Source organism: Rhinatrema bivittatum, chromosome 7 (genome assembly GCF_901001135.1).
Source record: "Rhinatrema bivittatum chromosome 7, aRhiBiv1.1, whole genome shotgun sequence".
Taxonomy (NCBI): Eukaryota; Metazoa; Chordata; class Amphibia; order Gymnophiona; family Rhinatrematidae; genus Rhinatrema; species Rhinatrema bivittatum.
Genome location: NC_042621.1, coordinates 29,980,250 through 29,996,546, shown reverse-complemented (window position 1 = coordinate 29,996,546; position 16,297 = coordinate 29,980,250). Strand labels below are relative to the sequence as shown.

Sequence of the window (16,297 nt, the reverse complement as noted above, 5' to 3'; positions counted from 1 at the left end):
AACTGAGCGGCCCCGCCGAGGGGGGGGGGGCAGGGGGTCCCTGGAGAATCCGGACGTGGAAGGCAGAGGCCCTGAATCCGAGATCAGGGGCGCGGATGGCAAGAAATCATCAGTCGGCTCCTCCGTGTCTGAGCCCACGCTGCCTTCTAGTTCTAAGATGGCCGCCGCTCCCGCCAATGACGGGGGCGGGGCTACCCCTCGAGGCCCGCGGCGCTCCGAGTGCGGCGGCGAAGTTGTCGGTGGGGCGGCGCTTGCCTCCCCCCCCGGGGAGGCACCGGCCACATGGACCGTCCCTCGAGGCGCCGTGACCCGGGCCGCCACAGGACGGACAGCGAGCGCGTTGCATCGCGCGAGGCCCAAGTCGGACACAGCACACCGAGCGTGTAGAAGCTGGGGATCGCGGCGCGGGAGGAGCGGGCTCGCCGTGCCCTCAGTCAACCGCCCAAACACCCTCAACCCCAGGGGCGGCAGGGGAATGGGACCTCCTTGCCGCCTGCGGCCCCGGGGAATGAAACATCACAGGGCCGCGGGGGAGGTGAGGCACCGCGAAGGAAAGGAGGGGAGAGGCTGGCCCCACCAGCATCCACCTCAGGCTGCGCCGAACCTGTGCTGCAAAGAAAAGAAACACAAGCAAAAACAAACTCCCCCAAGCTTACCCCTGAAGATCACAAAGTAAGAGGAAAATAAAGGAGGTAAGAGGCAGTCCTGATGGCAGGATGAGCAGAGGGGCCAAGGAAACCGGTTTCCCTCTGACAGGAACAAATCTTTCCTTTTTTTTTTTTTTTAAATAACTTGATCCATCAAAAGAAAGAGAGAAAAATAAGTATATATAGCGTAAAACCACTAATTAGGGGAAACAACGAGATCCCCTCCTCACATCTGCTGGAGTCAGAGAGATACTGAGGATCTAGGAGGGTGCACCAGCTTATATACCAGCACCCTCAAAAGTTTACTCTGACTCCATCTGCTGGACGGGGGACATAACCCACCGTCTGGACTGATCCTGTACGTACAGGGAAAAAAAGTTTTAAATAAAAACATAAGAGATCACGTGATGTGGTGAGCTGGATCAGACAGGTCTGAGCTAACTCTGGGCACCGGATCCCTTTCTCCATCACCATCTGATTGAAACGGCCACGTTGGAATCCCGAAGCCTGCTCTAGTTCGCACATGTCGATAGCAAACTTTATGCAAAAATCGCCCTTACAGGCCGCCATTACTGAATATGCACCGCGGCTCGACCAAGTGGAAGGAAGAACGTCCGTTTTGGAGGACGAAGTCTTGGCACTCAATACCAAGGTGTCTACAATGGAAAATACCCTAAAAGATCAAACAGATAAAATAGATGACCTTGAAAACTGAGCATGAAGGTCCAACATTTGGTTTCTTGGAATACTGGAAACGATAGAGGACAATGCACTGCGGAAAGTAATACTGGAATGGCTGCCAGACGCGCTGGACCTCCCGGAGTTTAAGGAAACGCTAGAAATGAGCTCATCGCATGGGAGCACACGATGCAGGCCAAACGAGATCGCGCATAGTCATAGCCAAAATATTGAACTACCATCATAAACTGGGCATTTTACAGGCTGCCTGAAAACATGAGAATCTGCAGCTTCAAGGATCTCCGGTCCGGCTGGCTCCTGACTACTCAGCAAGGGTGGCGTCGCTAAGATCTTTCTCACATCTATGCAGCATGCTGATTGAGAAGCAAATTCGGTTTTCTTTACAATTCCCAGCTAAACATTGTGTAAATTATGGGGGGAAATGGACCACCCTTTGGAAGCAGCTACCAAGTTCCTAGCTGAGATTAACAAGTGACATTGTGTGGATTCCAAAGGCAGGAGTATTCGGTGGGTAATGATGGTGGGTAAGGGATGTGTTGCCCAGACACATTCAAAATGATCTCCAAGGAAGACTCAACGAGTCTTACAGGGTTTGAGGTAATTATTTGGGGGGAAGGGATACTCAGGGGGTCTGTGGCACTTACACTATTCCAAGCTTTGGGTCAGTTGTTTATGGGGAACTATCATCTACGCAATTGGATGCGACGACAGAGGGAATACTTGGATGGAGATAGAGAGTATATAAGGCGGGGGGGGGGGGGGGGGGGAGCTAGGCTGGGAGCCCAACCCCTATACCAGCTCTTATCCGCCGATAACACAGTATCTCTCAAAAATAACCAACTATGGGGGCTAAGTACAGATTCATTTCCTGGAATACGATGGGCTTGGTACCTCAATAAAGCGTAAAAAAATATTTCAACACCTACAGCGCCTTCAGGTTAACACTGCTTGTCTTCAGGAGACGCATTTAAATGAGATGGAGAGCACCAAGCTATGCAGGGAATGGGCTGCGGCCTGCCATTTCTCCCCTGCTAAAGGGAAGAAAGGTGGAGAAGCGATATTGGTGAATAAAAATACCCCATTGACTGTTACAAGGGAAATAAAGGACAGTGAAGGGAGGTATATTGTAATTGTGGGAACTTTGGTGGGAAAATGCACAACTCTGTGCAATCTTTATGCTCCAAATGTGTATGATCAAGCATTTGTTACTCATATTACTAACTTACTATTGACAAATTTACAGGGAGAATTGATCTTTGTGGGCGATTTAAACTGCGTACATGATGCCAAACTAGATAAATCACAGATCCCCAAGGGTTATAAATCACGGTCCGAGACCAGTGTGGCTTATCTATGTAGAAAATTGCAGCTTCTGGATATATGGCGGGTATTGCATCCAGAAGTAAGAGAATACTCACATGTTTCAAGGGCCCATAGTACGATGTCGAGAATAGATTACATCCCGTTAGCTGACAACTTATTAGCCAGGGTGGAAACTGCGGAAATTGGTACTATTGTCATAGCGGATCATGCCCCAGTATGGGTAGATATATGGTTATCATCCGAACAGGTATCCCCCAAAAAATGGAGGTTCCCTAGCCATTTAAATGAGGACACAAATTTTTCACCAGTTTCTTAGACAGAAATGGGAAGACTATGCTCAAAACAAGTGACAACACCATGACTGCTGTGTGTCCCGTCCATGCTAGGCCCGCGCCTGTTCACCTTGCTACTGTGCTGTCGGGACCCTCTGCCAGTGCTTCCTGTCCGCGGCAGCGTCTCCCAGCCCCTCCACTTCGGGCCTAGCTCCACGCTGGAGCGTGGTGTCCTCCCCGGCGCTGGCCCTGCCCCTGTGCACGCGGACCGCTCGGCCCTTTAAAGGGCGGGAACCAGCTCCGTGGCGCAACCCGATAACGTCATGTAGACTTCATATAAAAGCGAGGCCCTGTGCCCCAGGACCTTGCCTTGACAATTGGGTCGACACCATGGTGTTCTTAGTTTGCCTACTCCTCATTCCAGCGTCTGCGTGTGTTCCTGCATCCTTCCCAGATAGTACCCCTACGGACTGACCTCTGCCTGCCTAACCACTCTCTTGCCTGCTGCCTGGAACTGACATCTGCCTGTCTGACCACTCTCTTGTCTCCCGCCTGGAACTGACCCTTGCTTGCCATGACTACACTCGGACTGACCTTGGTATTGACCTCCGCTTTGGCTGACCACTTCTGGACTGATACTCTGGCTCTGACCCTTGCACTTCACTCGGACACTCTCTTCTGGCCTACTGTGACTACCAGACCAACCTGCTGGGAATCCATTCGCGGCTTCCACCCGACTAGACCCGCAGGCGCTGCCTGTCTCGCCCGGAGAACCTTCCTGAATTGTGACCTCTCTGAAGTCTCTGGAGCTTCCAGTTCAGGTATAGTCCACCCTATCTGCGTCAGCCGCACACCCTTGTTCGTGGTGGGCACACCCCTCCACTACCTCTTCAGGAGACCATCTGAGGCCCACCTAAGTCCAAGCGGTCCGGGTACCCAAGGGCTCAACCTGCGGAAACCCCAGACTGTTATTGGTGAAGCTCCAGCTAGCCTCTGTCTCCTCGTGTGCTCCGCCTCCTGGTGGCAGGCGCTTTCTGGGTCCGACCAGAGGGCCGTACCAATCCTGCACCAGGCCAAGGGTCCACCTCCAGCGCAACAGTGACAATCCCACATTATTTTGGGAGACAAGTAAAGTAGTACTCCGGGGGAAAATCATAGCGTACACTATCCAAAAGAATAAGCAGTTAAATAAATCTCTTTTAGCTTTAGAATCCCAACTGCAACAAGCTAAGTAATTATTAGCGGAAAATCCATCTTCAGCCCATAAAGACTCTTATTGGGCTTGCCTTAACACTGTTAACGCTCATTTACAACTACGAGCCCAAAAAGCGTTAACGACCTCAGAGCATAACTTCTAATGGCCACGTCTAGTGGCCATCAAAAGAAAGGCAGTTTTCATTAGCGGTTAAAAACATCTAAGGGGACCCTGGTTACAAGAAACTCTGAGATATGTGAGGTCCTCTGCCTTTTTTATGAATCGCTTTACAGGGAAGACAGGGAAGGAAACAGGGAGGCACTATTTTTTCAAGATCTGGTCCTACCTCAACTTACGGCTGCCCAGCTTGAGTTTTTAAACCGACCTATATCTGAGGGGGTAATCATAACTAGCAAACATAATAAGGCGCCAGTCCCCGATGGACTCACGGCGGAATATTAAATAAATATTAAATAAAATAAAATATTATAAGATCTTGTGCCCCCTGTTAACGGGTTCTTTGACTCTCTTCTTCAACAATGCTTGTGATACAGAGAGATCCCCCCCCCCCCCCCCCCACCTTTAATAAAGCTTATATAATGGTTTTACCCAATCCAGGGAAAGATTCCCTCCAGGCCTCCTCTTATCGGCCAAAATCCCTGTTAAACTGCAACCTAAAATTATACGCTCGCACTCTGGCTTTACGCTTAGGTTCTGTTATCCCGTCCTTAATATCTCCATACCAAGCAAGTTTTGTCAAATCTAGGAATGCAGAGTCACATGTCATACGGCTAATCTCGGCAATCGAAGCCTCGCTTCTCACAAATGCCCCGACCATGGCAGTGGGCTTCGATTCCGAGAAAGCCTTTGATCGAGTGTCATGGGAGTACATGTTTTCTGTTCTGGGCAGATTCGGTTTTTCTGGTCGCATAGTAAAGGCTCTCTCTATCCTTTACCAAAGCCCCGAGTCCCATATATTGGCAAATGATACCTTTTCACAGGCGATTCAAATCCAAAGAGGGGTACGCCAAGGGTGCCCACTATCACCAATTTTATATATCCTATCTTTGGACCCTTTGCTTCGAAAATTGGCTGAATCATCAAGTTTGAGATATATATGAGACTGGATTTTCAATACTGAGCTGTGTTCTCCCTTAGAACATTATAAACAATGGCTAACCCCTTATGCTCCCGGAGCTGTACTTCACGGAAAGGATACACTGCTACCGCAATATATAACTAATAGTGTGGTTATACACCCTTTCCATATGGCATGGAACACTTTGTGCAAGTACCTACAAGTGTCATATGGCTCTACGGCATGTTTGCCAATCTGGGGTTGCCCTTTATTTCATCCAGGGATGGACCAGGCCATATTTCGTCACTGGAATTTGAACGGCTTAAAGACAATATCTCAGCTAATCAGCGAAGGACCTGACCAAAGTTATGTTTTAAGCTTTAAGGAGCTTCAGTCGTTTACACGCTCCCCAATAGTGATTTCTATGGATACCTACAATTAAGACATTTTATATTTGAAGAGCTGAAGACTAACCCTTTCCTTCTTCAATTTCAAGGGATTCACACTTTCCGTAAGGGATTAGATGGAAAGCATTTAAAATGTTCTCAGTTCTACAAGGCGATAATGGATCTCTTACCAAACTTATATTTATCAACATTGACAGCCAAGTGGAACAAACAGCTCCCTAACCAGACATCACCTTCGGATAGGACTTACTGCTTTCAAAGAATACCCAGAATAGCGGAAAATGTGAATGTAAGAGATAAGCAGTTCAAATTTCTTCATCAAGCATATTTTGCTCAACAAAAAGCCTATTACATGGGAGTGGCCTCTGACAGACTCTGCATGCGATGCTCTCACTAGACACCAGATGTCTTTCATTGTTTTTGGTCATGTCCCACACTACAGCAATTCTGGGGATATCTGAAAAACATGGTAAACAAGCTTTGGCACAAGTCCCTGCATCCAAACATATGGTTGTTTGGGATAATTGAGGACAACACATTGGACATAGATGAGACAACGGCAGTTGGACAAAATTACGCTCATAGCTAAATCTGCAATCTTAACGCAGTGGACAGTACCAACTCCATCTCTTAAGCTATCTTGGAAGCAACAATTCCACAAGTTGTTTCATATGGAATATCTTACAGCGAAAAAAGGGTCAGACAAACAATACAAGCAGATGCAGTTCATCTGGAAGGATTATGTACACTCTCTATTAGGAGATATAATAACATCTAAATCTTTGAGGATCATATAGAGAACTGGTCCCTTAAATGTGGCTCTGTCTCAACAGCACGTCCCTCAACTGAGTCTCAAGGAGAGGCTCTGTGGAGCTACGAGTGTTCTGTTTCAAGCCACCAAGGATCCACTGAGGTTGTAATCATGTTGAATGTATTCTCTGTACAGTCAACACCAGCTCTGGCATTTGAAAATATTACAAAAATCACACAGCTTTCTGATTATGCTTGCTCTCTGCTTATGTATCTGCATTTATTATGTGGAAGTTTTTATTCCTCAACATGACGAAGGGGGACAGTAAGCAAATCCACAGCTCTCGTGCTAAATTTTCAAAAGGGAAACTTTGATAAAATGAGAAATAGTTAGAAAAAAACTGAAAGGAGCAGCTAACAAAGGTAAAAGGTGTGCAAGAGGTGTGGCCATTATTAAAAAATATCATCCTAGAAGCACAGTCCAGATGTATTCCACACATTAAGAAAGGTGGAAAGAAGGCAAAACGATCACTGGCATGGTTAAAAGGGGAGGTGAAAGAAGCTATTTTAGCCAAAAGATCTTCATTCAAAAATTGGAAGAAAGATCAAAAAGAAGAAAATAGGATAATGCATAAACGTTGGAAAGTTAAATGTAAGACATTGATAAGACAGGCTAAGAGAGAATTTGAAAAGAAGTTGGCCATAGAGGCAAAAACTCACAGTAAAAACTTTTAAAAATGTATCTGAAGCAGAAAGCCTGTGAGAGAGTCAGTTGGACAGTTAGATGATCAAGGTGTTAAAGGGGCAATTAGAGAAAATAAGGCCATCACGGAAAGATTAAATGATTTTTTTGCTTCAGTGCTTATTTATTTAGAAAATTTTATATACAGTCTTTCGTATTTACATCACAAAGGTTTACAAAGAATAGTTACATCAAAGATATAAAATAGGGAAATACATCATGAGGTATACAATTGTACATTATTAGTCTAAAAACATGATAGCATAGCTTAAGAGGGAATAGACATCACAAGAAAAAAGGGGATATATTTTCTGGACTCTTGATGTTAATGATCTTTCTTAAGGTAGTCCGAATAGGCTAGCTCAAAGAGCCAAGTCTTCAGGTCTTTTTAAAAAAATTTTATTTCTGTTTCTAGTCTTAGCACTACAGGCATAGTGTTCCAGAGACTCGGTCCTGCAATAGAAATAACTCTCTCGAACTAGGGCCAGATGTGCCGTATTAATTGAAGGGACATGCAGTAAACCTTTGTTAGCAGATCTCAATGACCTATGTGGAGTATGTAAGTGGATTGAGAAGTTACGTTTACTGAAGAGGATGTTGGGGAGATACCCATATCAGAGAAGAAGGTTTTCATGGGTAATGATTCAGATGGACTGAACCAAAAGCAAAATTGCTTACCTTGTAATAGGTGTTATCCCAGGACAGCAGGATGTAGTCCTCACATATGGGTGACATCAGTAATGGAGCCCTATGACTGAAAACTTTCTGTCAAAGTTTCTAAAAGCTTTGACTGACACTGGCACACTGAGCATACTCAGCATGCTATGATCCCTGCGTCCACAGGGGTCTCTCTTCAGTCTCATTTGTAGCATTATGCGTAAGCGAAAATATAAAAGAAAATAATAAAACGTATCGGACCCAACTCCGCGGGGTGGCGGGTGGGTTCTGTGAGGACTACATCCTGCTGTCCTGGGATAACACCTATTATACAAGGTAAGCAATTTTGCTTTATCCCAGGACAAGCAGGATGCTAGTCCTCACATATGGGTGATTAGCAAGCTAGAGGCTGAGTCATTTTGTAGTGAAGCAACAGTGAAGAATTGTTGGTGAAAATGAGGCAGCCGAAGATCACAGCAAGTTGGATGTAGAAGGAGTTGGGAATATATTGGAAACAAGTTCTGTAAGACAGATTGTCTAAAGGCCGAATCTTATCGTTTTTCTTTGCCCTAGCAATAAAGAACTGCAAAGGTGTGAAGGGAACTCCATGTTGCAGCTTTATATATGGTAATAATGGGCACTGAACGATAGTGTACTACTGATGTAGACATCGCCGTTACTACGTGTGCTGTTATTCGCCCTTGGAGAGGAACGTTTGCTTTTTCATAACAGAATTCGATACAGACTGTTAGTCAGTCGGAGAGTCCGCCTTACTACCGCGACTCTTGGTTCATTTTATGTGAAAAGAAACAAAGAGTTGGTTGGATGTCCTATGGACTGCCGTGCGGTTCAGGGAAAAAGCTAGTGCACGTTGTCAGTCTAAGGTGTATAAGACTCTCTCTCCCTGGCTAGAGAGAGAGGCCTTGAAAAGAAAGCAGGCAAGACTATTGACTGATTAAGTGAAAATCTGTTACTACTTTTGGTAGGAATTTGGGGTGAGTGCAAAGGACTACTGTGTCATGCAGGAATCTTATGTAGGGTGAGTATGTGACGAGAGGTTGCAACTCACTGACCCTCGTAGCCGATGGGATGGCTACTAGAAATACTTGTTAGGAAAGAAATTTCTTGTCGCAGGAATGTATCACACTAGATCCCATTTAATGAGCAGTGGTCGAATGGGGGGCTTAAGGTGAAGTAAGCCTCTCATAAACCGACATACTAGAGGTCACGCTGTTATTGGCGTATCCCCTATTTCCTTGTGATATGCCGCTAAGGCATTTAGGTGTACTCTTACAGAGGATGTCTGGAGAACAGAATCCGAAAGGTGATATAAGTAATCTAGTACAGAAGGAGTGGGGCAAGAAAAAAGGTGAAAACCTGTTTGTGTGCACCACTTGGTAAATCTAGTCCACTAAAAGTAGTAAGGTTTACGTGTGGAAGGCTTTCATGAAGCTACGAGAACTTTAGAGACTTGTGTTGAAAGATTAAGTGGTTGCAGAATTTCAACATTCAAGCTGTCAGGGCAAGAGTTGTAAGGCTGGGATGATGCAACTTGTCCTGATTCCGAGTTACGAGAGTGGGCGCTGTGCCCAGGCAAATTGGTCTCTGATCGAAAGGTCGAGGAATATGGGAAACCATACTTGTCGAAGCCCATATAGGGCTAAGAGGACTATTGTTCCTCTGTCCTGTTGTAGGTTCACGAGAGGTTTGGCTATGAAGTATGGGAAGCATACTGGTCTCGGGAAGGACGAGGGCCTGAGGAACAGTGAACTCCGTCCCGGCTCAGCATGATAAGAGTGTTGGTTATGAGAGGTAGCGGAAGAGGCACATTTAGGAGGCCCTTGATGGAAGAAAGGCGTAAATGTGAATGCAGTGAAACCATGTGTAGGTAGTAGAATCTGTGCACCGTCTGGTTTGATTCGGAAGCAGAGGGCAAGTTCGGTTGACCTCCGCTCTAGAAGATTTCTCTTGCTACACATGTCCAAGACATTTGAGAGGATGGACCTATCTGGAGAAGGTCTGCTAGTGCGTTCAGTAAGCGTCTGAGAACAGTGCCCGAGGATGCATAAGTGAGCAAGGGCTAAGGATAAAGCTGTGCAGCTTCATTGCAGAGCAGCTAGGATGTTGTGTATGCTTGTATGTTGGAAAGCACATTGTCCCTATGCTGTCTGTCTGTATGCATGCATAAAGAATTGTTGCAGAGGCAGTATTAGAAGGCATAAGGGTATAACTCATGGTACAAGATCCAGGAAGTTTATGCGTAACTGCTTGGAGCGGAATAGACGCATATTGGGTTGAGAAGATTTGTGGTCAAACTTTCAACTTGAAGTAAATGCGAGCATGAGCAGGAAATAGACTAGGTTATACAGCTGTCCATGCAAGGAAAGCGTGAATGATGTTGGACTCCGTAGAGAAACAGCATTCACCGATATTGAGTCAAAGAAATACCTCGGTTGCGAAAGCTGGTGCCACCGGCAGAGCTTGGAATTCTAAGATCGTTGACTCACCATGAGGCACATAGGAAGAATAGAGATAATGTACTTACTGTGTTTTGGAAACATGGTAACGAGAGATACCATTTTACCTGTGCCTTCTGAAGAAAGTTGGTATTTCTGAGGTCCAGGATGGGCAGAGAGTAACTACTTTCTGTTGAAAGAAAGAATAATGTAATTAAAACTCCCCAACCCCCCTCTTCCCCCCTCTGCGCTTTGAAGCGTGTACCGGGAGACTGCTCTGATATCCGGGAGTTGTCCAACTGGAGGGGTTGATGTAATGTGGATATCAGGTATCCTCCCACGGGAGTGAGAGCGGTAAAGTCTTACCCGCATTTCTAAGTGCTGTACAAGGAGACATCGAGACCCATATCAGGCTTCGAGGTGGACTTGTAGTTGAGGCAGCATGTGCTGGATCTCGTGTTTAGCAGAACAGTAAATGCACCTGGAACTTTGGTACTGAAACAGGAACCAAAAGCTAGAGCATTAATCAGTGCAGAGCCACATTGCTGAAAAAGGGAGGAAGCCCTGAAGCAAACCCAAAGAAAAGAAAGAGAGGGTCTCCTGGTATTGTGGCTGACATAGCTGGCATAGCGATATGTGACACTAATACAGTTCTTGGAAAGTACATGACTTAGAACTTTTCTAAGCATGTGGCTAGAATTAGAGAACACATTTCAATGGGAATGCCGCAGAAGCGGGTACTTACCATCCGATGTGAACCGCCGAAGGATGAGCCGGTGAAGATTGCTGGCTCTGTGGATTTCCGGAGTCCTCTCGGAGTAGCCTGTGGACGTTAACGTCCGTCTCAACTTTGATACCTGGTATGGTGGCGCAGGTATAAAGGAGACAAGGCTGGGCGTAGCTGGCGCTTAGACCGTAATGAGCGGAGGGCCAGAACCCTGCACCGATGTTGGTGGGGTACGCCTGGGAACAGGGAGCCAATTGACGAACTCATCAACTCAACCATTGTCGCAGCGGCTCGATGTCTCTTGACGCCAGTGCAGAATTCTGCAAACCTCGATCCGATGTGCCGTTGGCAGTGGTGATGTTGCTCGGCCCGAACATCGTCCAGCATCGAGAAGAATAGCCGCAATGCGTTGAATGGCGTCGTGGCAGACTGTCACCGTGTTGGTGACGATGAATGCCACGGTGCTCGACCTGGTCATTCCCCAGCGGCGAGATGTAAGCCCTCGCTGTCCTGGATGGCGATCGATGATGGCTGTCAGCATGCCTGCTCTGCTCCTGATATGGGGCTTAATAAGGACCCAAAGCATGGAGCACTGTGTTCAGGGGAGGGCATTGTGTGGCGGTGTTATGTCGACATTGACGGTAATCGAAAACATCGCTGGTTTCGGAAAAATGATATGGGCATTGACGGAGTCAATGACCACATCCATAAAACATAGAAGATACCGATGGGAACGACGTGGGTGTCGAGATCATTGATGTATGGAGGCGGGCACCGACAAACTCTGTGGTATGGCCACGGGCATCGACGGCATTGATTGGATTGACTCGGGCAACAATGACTCCCATGGCAACCATGCCACGGACATGAGCACCAATGGAATCAATGTTTACATGGCTGCCATGCAGGGAATTGGCATCGATGCCCAGCCTGGCATCGATGGAAAACAGTCTGGCACCGATGCCATGCCTGGAAAACAGCCTGGCATCGATGGAAAATCTGACATCCATAATAGAAGGATGGCATCGATAGAATTGACCCCCAACAGCGATGGAAGTGCCCCGGGTAGCGGTGGCATTGACCCGATTATGGATGGAAGCGACGAGATAAGTGTTCGTCGATGGCATCCATTCTGGCAACGCTAGCACCGAAATAAATCAGTGCCATGTATAAACATAGATGGCACTGATAGAATGATGTAGGGAGGATGGCATCAGGGTATCACAGGGGGAGGGGTACCTGTGGCATCTGAAAACCGCAGGATGGCCTGAAGGGGGTACCGACGGTAGCGATGGGGTATTACTGTGCGAAGGTACTGAGGAAAGTAAAGGACCTGAATCTACAGGGGCCCTGGTAACCGTGGAAGTCCCTGTCCCACTAGCGCTAATAGCCAAGCAGAGTGTCACAGAGGGACACTGCAGGCTATGTGTGACTAACTGAAAAATAGGGAGAGGGAAGGCCGCAGTCTGTTGGCAGCCAGAAAGGTGACAGGAACCGACCGAAAAAAATATGGCATAGTACTCACCGAACGTCGAATTAAACCAACGCGGAGGGAGACCCGTGCAGGGAAAGGTGTTTGTGAAGTAAAAATTTAAATCTTTTATGAGGAAAAAAGTGTTAGAATTTCTCACAGAGCTCCAACTGCTATGCTTACAGCAGAGCGGAAAAAAGAAGACTGAAGGGAGACCCCTGTGGACGCAGGGATCATAGCATGCTGAGCATGCTCAGTGCACTCAGTGTGCCAGTGTCAATCAAAGCTTTTAGAAACTTTGACAGAAAGTTTTCCGTCATAGGGCTCCATTACCGATGTCACCCATATGTGAGGACTAGCATCCTGCTTGTCCTGGGATAATCACAGTGAACTTAGAAGATGTGGTAGGCCTGATTGACAAACTGAAGAGTAGTAAATCACCTGGACCGGATGGTATATACCCCAGGGTTCTGAAGGAACTAAAAAATGAAATTTCAGACCTATTAGTAAAAATTTGTAACCTATCATTAAAATCATCCATTGTACCTAAAGACTGGAGGGTGGCTAACGTAACCCCAATATTTAAAAAGCGCTCCAGGGGCGATCCGGGAAACTACCGACCAGTTAGCCTGACTTCAGTGCCAGGAAAAATAGTGGAAAATGTTCTAAATATCAAAATCACAGAACATATACAAAGACATGGTTTAATGGAACAAAGTCAGCATTGGCTTTACCCAAGGCAAGTCTTGCCTCACAAATCTGCTTCTGAGGAGCAGATCTTACTTTATATACTAAAACTTATGGGAGGAGTCTTTGGGGGGAGCCACGACAACTTCCTGTCGTGGCCCCTTTAAATCAGATCTTCAGTCGCACGCACGGCTCTAAGCAGAGCCAGAGGCGGAGGAGTCAAACTGGCCGAGAAGGGAGTCATGCAGCCGGGCCCCTCAGCGGCTGCAGCCGCAAAGACGCTGCTAATGAGGCCTGCCTGCCTCTGAAGGATCCCCAGAGGCGGCCCGATGCCTTGGGTAAGCTTTCGGCCCCAGTTGCGGACCACCGCGGCCGGCGGCCATGACACCTGGTCCCAGTTGCGGCTGGCCACAACAATCGCTCCATGGTGAGACCGCACCTTGAATACTGTGTACAATTCTGGTCGCCGCATCTCAAAAAAAAGATATAGTTGCGATGGAGAAGGTACGGAGAAGGGTGACCAAAATGATAAAGGGAATGGAACAGCTCCCCTATGAGGAAAGACTAAAGAGATTAGGACTTTTCAGCTTGGAGAAGAGACGGCTGAGGGGGGATATGACAAAGGTGTTTAAAATCATGAGAGGTCTAGAATGGGTTAATGTGAATCAGTTATTTACTCTTTTGGATAATAGAAAGACTAGGGGGCACATTTAAAACTAATCAGAGAAAGTTCTTTTTCACTCAATGCACAATTAAACTCTGGAATTTGTTGCCAGAAGATGTGGTTGGTGCAGTTAGTATAGCTGTGTTTAAAAAAGGATTGGATAAGTTCTTGGAGAAGTCCATTACCTGCTATTAATTAAGCTGACTTAGAGAATAGCCACTGCTATTACTAGCAACAGTAGCATGGAATAGACTTAGTTTTTGGGTACTTGCCAGGTTCTTATGGCCTGGATTGGCCACTGTTGGAAACAGGATGCTGGGCTTGATGGACCCTTGGTCTGACCCAGTATGGCATGTTCTTATATATTTGTTACATGCCCTTTTAGGTAATTTTTTACCTGGCGCTGGGCCAGCTCACTATTACATTGTCAAAGTGATAAGTGCCTCACAATCGGGAGGGATGAGGAAGGGGGTGGTTCTGTGGCCTACACAGCGATTCAGTGCAAGCTACCTTTCCACCAAAACTAATAATTAACAGTGCACATGTAAGTATTCCACAATGTTATGTTATGTATATTAAGTATGTGAAATACTCTCTTCAGTTACATGGGACGTTCCATTATGTTTAAACAGTAGTGGTACTTGTACATGCTTTATGTTTCACTATGGTCATTGAGTCAGTGAGATTATATTCTGACAAACTGTTAATAAAAAACATTTATGCAAAAAAAAATATTATATATATATATATATATATATATATATATAGTAAATGCTATGTAATGAGAAATTACTACTTACCTGCTAATTTCCTTTTCTTTAGGATAATCAGATGCATCCAGAACAAGTGAGTTATGCACCTTTACCAGCAGATGGAGTTGAAGCAAGCTGACATAACAATACATATACCCCTCTGCAGCGACACCAGCCCGCCAGTATTCTCTTCAAAAGAAACGGTGGACAAACTAGCAAAAAACTTGATTAAAAACAGATAATTTTTGATAATTTTACTTATATAAGCTAATCTGTTATTTGTATGTTCTGAATGTTCCTTATTTAATTATGCAATAATTGTAAAGCCTGTTGCTAAGTTCTGTTCTATGTAAACCGACGAGATGTTCCCAACGTTCGTCGGTATATAAAAGTTATTAAATAAATAAATAAATAGATAAGAATTTCCATACTCAGCCAACAGGCAACACTGAGCTCAGACAAGAAGGTAATAACACTAGTCCAGGGACTGGAAGAATACTTACCAGGAATCCCCGAAACACGTAGGCACATAGGAGTATCATTATGCAATCATTTGGCAGCCAAGGGAGGGAAACTGGATTCATCCGACTCTCCTAAAGAAAAGGAAATCATCAGGTAAGTAGTAATTTCTCGTTTCTTAGCATCCAGTCAGATGCATCCAGAAAAAGTGGGATGTACCCAAGCTACTCCTGAATAGGGCAGGAGGCTGCCCGTGGTCCAGTCAAAACTGCATGCAAAGGCTGTATCCTCCCAGGCCTGAACATCCAGATGATAATACTTGGAAAATGTGTGTAAGGAGGTAGTCACAGCTCGGCAAATGTCGATGGGAGACAACAATCTAACTTCCGCCTATGACACTGCCAGAGTCCTAGCGGAATTAACCCTAACCTGACCAGGTAATGGTTTCCCAGCATCTACGAATGCAGCGTGACTAAGTCGGTGAGCTATCATAGCTCGTGAGGCTGGCTCTCCCTATCTAGTACAGCTGTGAAGGACAAAATAGGCAATCCGACTTCCGCAAGACTCCGTAATTTCCAGAGTCCTGACAAGATGTCTCTTGACATGCAAGGGTCGCAACAGATGATACTTCTCTACATCTCTCTCTCTGTCCAGAGACAGCAGGGAAATGGACCAAATCAAGTGAAACTCAGAAACCACCTTCGGCAAAAAAGGAAGGGACAGTACACAGCTGTACTGCCCCTGGAGTAACCTGGAGAATGGCTCCTGACAAGACAAGGCCTTAGATCCTTTAGCACAACCTCTCCTGATAAGGGAGAGCTGCGCCTGCTTATCTTCTGGTAAATGAGGAACCAGAGATTCGCCCCACGTACTGGCCAGTTTCTCCAACTCACTGCAAAACAAGCAAGCCATGAAAGGAAAATGAGTTTCTTACCTGATAATTTTCGTTCCTGTAGTACCAAGGATCAGTCCAGGACACCTGGGTTGTGACTCCGCACCAGTAGATGGAGACAGACTAAAACTTGTGGGCGGAGCCATATATGCCCCTGTGCCAGTCACAGCCCCTCAGTCATACGTAATGTCAAAGTAGAAAATACCAAAAGGCAACCATAGCTAACCCTACAAACTTGTTATGCAAACGGCAAGAATTCCAACGCCCCCACAGGGACCAGACTCCCCAACCGGGAGAGCGAAGAAACAAGAGGTCAGCCTACGGAAAACAACGATGAGCGGACTCCCCGTTACTTTAGCGTAGCACTGCGGGCGGGATCCTGGACTGATCCTTGGTACTACAGGAACGAAAATTATCAG

General features: G+C 46.2%; 1 protein-coding gene across 3 annotated transcripts in view; it reads right to left on the bottom strand.

Annotated features, from left to right (window-relative positions):
- CKLF (chemokine like factor) overlaps window positions 1-16,297 on the bottom strand; it is a 132,875-nt gene that overhangs the window by 60,323 nt on the left and 56,255 nt on the right. The window contains exon 4 of one of the 3 annotated variants that reach the window (XM_029608189.1): window positions 15,031-15,120. The exons of the other annotated variants lie outside the window; for them this stretch is intronic. Within the exon in view, the coding sequence (XP_029464049.1) occupies window positions 15,031-15,120 (90 nt within the window). The remainder of the gene's footprint in view (window positions 1-15,030; window positions 15,121-16,297) is intronic. 3 annotated transcript variants of the gene reach the window in all.